This window comes from Apis dorsata, unplaced genomic scaffold (genome assembly GCF_000469605.1).
Source record: "Apis dorsata unplaced genomic scaffold, Apis dorsata 1.3 scaffold_157, whole genome shotgun sequence".
Classification (NCBI taxonomy): domain Eukaryota; kingdom Metazoa; phylum Arthropoda; class Insecta; order Hymenoptera; family Apidae; genus Apis; species Apis dorsata.
The window spans coordinates 336,041-342,634 of record NW_006263447.1 but is presented as its reverse complement, the minus strand read 5'-3'; the positions used below and the strand labels follow the sequence as shown (position 1 = coordinate 342,634).

General features: G+C 32.6%; 1 protein-coding gene across 6 annotated transcripts in view; it reads right to left on the bottom strand.

The window, feature by feature from the left end:
* Positions 1 to 6,594, bottom strand: part of LOC102674737 (pikachurin) — a 187,890-nt gene that overhangs the window by 14,037 nt on the left and 167,259 nt on the right. For all 6 annotated transcript variants that reach the window (XR_421428.2, XR_421429.2, XR_004150133.1 and 3 more), the window contains one exon: positions 1,350 to 1,489. Coding sequence is in view for 2 of the 6 variants with exons in the window: in XM_006613585.2 (XP_006613648.1) it covers positions 1,350 to 1,489 (140 nt within the window). In the remaining 4 variants the exon portion in view is untranslated. The remainder of the gene's footprint in view (positions 1 to 1,349; positions 1,490 to 6,594) is intronic.

Genomic DNA, 6,594 nt, shown 5'->3' with positions numbered 1-6,594 from the left:
TTTTTTTTTTTTTTAAATTTACCGTTTCAGTCTCCGTAATTTTGCTTTATAATCAACTCCATAAAAGAATTCCCGTAGAAATTATATTAATTATGACGAGGAACGAACAAAGGAACGATACGGCCGATGAATAATCAAGGATAAACAAAATAGCGTACGAAAATCAAACTGAAACGCGGATCTCGATTACCATTTCCCATTTTATTCCACGCGTTTCAATGGAATTTTTTGAGAGAGAGGTTATCGGCGGTTACTTCAAAAGCACGCGGACGACGTGACCGCAGGTTCGCGCCACGATAAAGGATTAAATGCAAAGTTTACGGGGCACGGGAGCGTGAGCCTGGCCAAGATTTAATTAATCGGTAGCGTTTCAGCCGTATTTGAAATCGCGGCCCGTAACAGTTAATCGTTCGTGGCTTCGACATACGAGAAGGGAAACGAGTTACCATTGAAATTTACGACACTGTAATTTCACTCAATGCTACCTCGTTTGATATCTCGCGATACTGTTACTGGCGTTCTTGAAAAATGGTAATTTCCATGGTTAAATAATTTTCGGATTCGATTTCTTTTTTCGTTTTTTTTTTTTTTTCGACATTCTGAAACCGAGAGAAGATAAATCGATTTAAAAAATTGGGAAAATTTTGATAAAATGATATTGGATTATTTAATTTAATTCAATAAATTGGAGGAATTTTCATGTCAAAAGTAAATCCAAGAAGAATGTATTCTTTACTCTTGTTGTGCAGATTTCTATTGAAACTTTTCTTCTTTTGGAAAATCATATATATTAAAGATATTTCCATTGTTAATAAAGGAATTCAAATAAGAGAAAATTTCAACAGCATAGATAATATATAATTTTTTTATTATAGTGAAGGATTTACTTGTCATATTGAAAATAAATAAAATGGTTTACGTAGAAACTGATATTCATTCCTACATTATATACGATTATATATACATGGCATGAGAAAAATTGGAATATTGATTTTATGAACATTTTGATAAGAAATGGAAACAATTTTAAATAAAAGATAACCTAATTTTAAAGTGGGTAATTTAATTACTTTTGTCCTTAATTGTCGAAGACATAGTGACATATATATAGATGACGATTTAAATCGAGAATCTTGATATGTTTGTACGAATCTATCGATTACTTCTTAAAAGTTCATTTAATATATCAACGTGTTCATCAACCGATTTCGAACTTTCGTTAATGCTGACAGATTTCTTGTAAATTTCTACCGTTATTTTAATTTTATATTTATCTCAGGATAAAATATCCCATGCATCGTCCAATCCTTTAACGCATCATTTAATAACATTTTCCAATTAACATTTACCTGCAAATCGACCCTGGTCTCGCACAGGTCGCCGGTGTATCCGAGGGGGCAGAGACATACAGCCGTGTCGCCTCCGGTAGTCAAGCATTTCCCGCCATGGGAACATGGTACCTTGCTGCATCTGTCCGCCGTGCATTCCTCTGAAACGACAATAAATCAGACGGATCAATGGAGCACGCGATCAGCTCTGTCAACGTGGATGATACGACAAACGTATGGAATCACGTACAGCGAGAAATCTTTCGATAAAAATCGACGTGGATGGGGCCTCGGCCTGCATTATTACGCGCGATCGAAAAATATCGGGAGGGGGGGAGATGGAGGAAGGAGGGGTTCTGGTCTTCGGCTTCGTGTATCCGACAGTCGACCGACAGTATCGTCGGTGTAAATATTTGACGAAAATACGGAGGCTCTCCTTTTCTGCTCTCTTCGTTCCGCGCGTATCGACGGCGGTGAGGAGCCGGAAACCGGTGAGATGTCTGCGAAATTATCTTCCGCCGCGCTCGTTCGACTCTATCGGAAATTTCAGACGAATGAAAAGCGTTTTTCTTTTTCCATCTTTTTTCCCCTTTCCTCCTCCTTCCCCCGTTCTCCTTCTCTTTTGTTTTCTTTTCCCTATCGGCAGACTTGGGATTGGGTCGCGAAGACTTTCGAGAAAATCGATCGCCACTACGCGGTTGTCGATTTCTCGAGCGGAGAAATATCGACGTGGTATATTAATCGTGGACGCGTTTGTTGCGCCTCTGTTCCCTCGAGCCGAGTGACGCAATTTAGATATGAATAAATAAAGCGCGAATATGGGAACGCATGGAATATTTTATGGAGGTGAACGCAAAATGTAGGACCTTTGTTTGTTGAAATTCGATGTGACGAATAATTGAGGAAGGAATTTTATAGTTGCAATTGCAAACTTCGATGCTTTATACGCTTGCCACGATATATTGAAATTATTTAGAGAATCCTCACGAGGAACGATCTTTTTCGAAATTGAAAATTTTCTAAATCCACGTGATTTGCAACAACAAGTTAAAGTTTGCCGGTATATATATTCCATTTCTACGTGTTTCTCGAAATAATCTCCGATTTTCCAGGAATTAAAGTTACGTTTCTGGTCTTAAAGTTGTCTCCTCTTCAATTCGTTCCACCTTAAGATGGCGGGATCGATATGAACCGAACGAGAGAGAGAGAGAGAGAGAGAAAGAGAGCCGCGGTCCTCGAACCGTCTTTCGAAGGCTACTTCCTGCTCCATTCTTTATATCGGGTCGTCAACTCACGTGAATCCCTCGTGAATCTGGTTTAAATCGAGATCGACCGAGAATTCTTCGATAGACTTTACTCTTTCTCCCCGTTTCCCTTTTGTTCTTCCCCATTCCGCTTAATAACGGGAACTGACAACTTCCTCGACGAGTTTTCTCTTTTGTTCTTCTGATGGTGAATGCGTGGTATTCGTAACTATCGATAACGGAAATGACAAAACGGTATAGACGGCGTGGAAGAAAATTTCGTTCTGGTTCTATGTCTTTTCTTCGTTTGTTACATAATATTGATTGTTTTATTTTTCTTCGATAAATGATATCGTTGTTCTTTTTTTTTTTTTTGATATTTAGTATGTAGATATTAAATTAATTTGAAAATAGAAAAGATAGATACAATGTTTTCTGGAATTGTTGAAAATTTTGAGAAAAGTACTGTTCAATTTTTATTAATATAGATACATGATTCATTTATTGATTCAACAGTATACAGATCACGAAGATTGCCAAAGAATTTCCATGTTCGTTAATGCGTTGTGTTTATTTTCATTTTAGATTTCAGTTCGTTTATTCCCTCACTTGTTATCTTTAAGCAAATTAGATTTATATTATCACGAATTTTTTCCTATTCAGTTATCTAGGATACGATGATTTGAGTTACTTTTATTTTCTCTCTCTCTCTTTCTTTCTCTATCCCAAGAATTTTTTTTTATCTCGGTTACAAGTTTGCTTAATAACGTCTAGGAACTTTCACGTCCTGAAGAAAAGGGGGAGGGGAAAGAGGAATTGTTCGGAGGAACTTCTCAAACTCGGTGACTCGAGATCAATGATGCGATACCATGAAAACGGTAAAAGGTATACATTCGAAAAATTGCAGTGAAGAGGGGAATTTCTTTGTCAAAGAAACGAGTTGCCTCGATGAATACGTAACGGTACTACAAGGAAAAAGCCATAATGAAGGGAACGTTTTTCGGAAGAGAGAGTTATTTTTCCCGAATAAATATCTCGCTTTTAACAATGTCGAATTTTTGTTTGTCCTTTAAAAATATTTTAAAGCATTTCGTTTTTACGTATTGAATTGTTATCAACGTTAAAAAAAGTTCTTTGATGAAGATTTCCTTTCATGAATTTTTTCCTTTCTATTTTTTAATCGTTGGATGTAAAAACTGATATTAAAAAAAAAAAAGGAAAAAAAGAAAGAAATAAATCTATCAATTCACTATTATTTATACATTTTTTAAAAAATGATTGGAATTTTGTTTTTTATTAGATTTTATATTCTAATATTAGATACTAAAATTTTATCGAGAATGGACCATCAACCAAAGAACAAAATTTTTCAAATATTTATTCCGAATAACTGAAATTTTTTTCTTTTCTATAAATCAGATATATTCTAAATCGATAGATATACATCTATTGAAAATGGATATGTTTCTAAAATTTTTCAATCTTTCTGTGCAAAGCCATATCAAATTAATAGATAGATATCTATTGAAAATGGATACGATCCTTTTTCTATCTTTTTTTTTATCTTTTTTTATCTTTTTTCATCTTTTTTTTTGTACAAAACCATACCACAGATATTGCAACTTTAATTTTTCTATCTGTTACCCCTTTTGTTTAATCATCCTCGGATTAAAAACGAAACAAAACAAATCATATCATATATAACTGATGAATCGTTCTCCATTCAGATTCCAGTTTCTCGTTCAGATAAATAAATCGAAACAGAATCATATACAGAAATCTGGTGTATCAGAAATTTTAGAATGAAATTCTACGAAACTATTTCCTTATTCTTCATTTCTTTTATCTACTCTCACCGTTTAAAATTTCACGAGTATTTCTTCCATTCTCCACGATAACTTATTGCGTTTACGTTTCGAACTTCATTCGTTTATACTTACTAATGCATAAGGAATTTCCTCGAGGATGGAGGCAAGAAGAAAAAAAGAAAGAAAGAAGGAAAAATGAACGAAGAAAGAGGGTGAAAACGAGAATAACGCCTCGTAAATTGGGAAACTTCGATTTGCACGATTTCTATCGTTTCTCGACCGAATAATCTCGATTCCTCATCTTTCTACTTATCCCTAAAAATCGTCTAACTCATTCATTGTTATCTATCGAATCGTTCCCCTTTATCATTTCTTGAATTATATTTCGGTGTATAGGCAATTCGATCAAGGAAATGAAGTTTATATCAAAGAAACTTTTGTTCTTTCGTGAGAAGATCATCTTTATGGGATTGAAATATCGTATTGGAACTTTATATTTTTACTATATTATCGATCTTTGGTCGTTTCCATGACGACAAGTTTTTTTTTTATATATTTTTACAAACTCTGATTTACCATCTTAAATGGCGCTCGTTTCATTTTTATTCTAGCAAATCTTGTTTTTCTTCGCTGAATTTTATTTCTTATTGTTATGTTGAAATTTCTATTATGCAGAGAAGGATAAATGTATTAATTATAGATCAATTATTCGAAATAATATAATCTGTTATTTTACGTGATTGACAAAAAGACATTGTATAAAATTAATATTATCATCGATTCTAAATATAAAAGTGTTTCGTTTGATTACAATAATTGTACTATTTAAAAAAAAATCAATTTCACCACATTATCGAATTCCATTAATCACTGAAAAAAATAAAATCATTATAGATTCTTTTAATTTGATGATATAAATTATATAAATCTATTCTAATACAAAATTTCACAATTAAATTGTATCAAAAATAACCAAGTATATTCAGGCAAAGCGTGCAAAGAGAATAGAATTAAATATTCAGTCTTTGTCTCTAACAGAACAGATACGATAATCATCAATTAATTATTCTCTCATGACGATGTACTCTCGTATAATTCAGGCTCATATCACACGTGATAAAAACGATGGCGGTGACAGGTCATTCATGGTCCTTGTTGTCGAAGGAATCTCGATACCGCGGTGGATAATTGATTAACACTTGATAATTAACGCGTAGCTCTCGATTTACATCACCATTCCCTCGATTCTGGATTCTATCTCTCTCTCTCGATTTTCGTCGTTAACTTAATTAAGAAACAGAAAACATACTCTTGGCATTGGAATTTCATTCAAACGAATTCTCTGCTATTTCTCTCTGGTGTTACGTTAATTAATGATCCCCAAGGAACGAAGAAATTCGATCATTTATTCCTCGATGTTTGTCGTGATTTATGAATTAAACTTGGAGCAATTGAATTTTTTAAATGAATTAAAAATGAGATATATTTTAATTTATTTTAATTTATCAGATGAATAGAGAATTGATAATAAAAGTGTAGAGAGTGAATAAATATGAATAAAAATATAACATATGAATCAATAGTTCAATCAGTTTAGTCAGTTATCGTTTGATGAATCAAACTAGCCTCGTTTAAGATTATAAATAAACAAATAAATTGAAATCATTTTATCAATACATTTTTTATTTTGATTTAAAATATGTTTTGGGAAATACGATCCTATTTGTTTCTTCAATTCAATAATTAAATTCATTTATACTATATAATTTAAATTCATTGATACTATGGTAAAGTTTCACAGAATTATAAAGAATTATATTTATTGATTTTGGATAATTAATATAGAATTTTAGAAATATCACTGATTCCAAGATATAGAAGAATTTTAACGTTTAATTGGATCTGCAATAAGATTTGATATAAATCGATTCGAGCTCCATAGAATTTAATACCTTTGGGATATGATTCAGTTGATTTCGAGTCTAATGAAATCCAATACTCTCAACTTTGAATCCATCTCTACTACTTCTAAAACTCGTTAATATCGTATCTCTAATTTATAGTATCGAAATAACATTGTGTTGCACAATCAGAAATTGTCCATATCGATTTCACGTTTAATCGGATCTCTATTTAATTATTTATTAATCAAACTCGTTTCATTTCACAAGAATATTTTATAATTCATGATTCGTCTAAATGTATACCCATTTT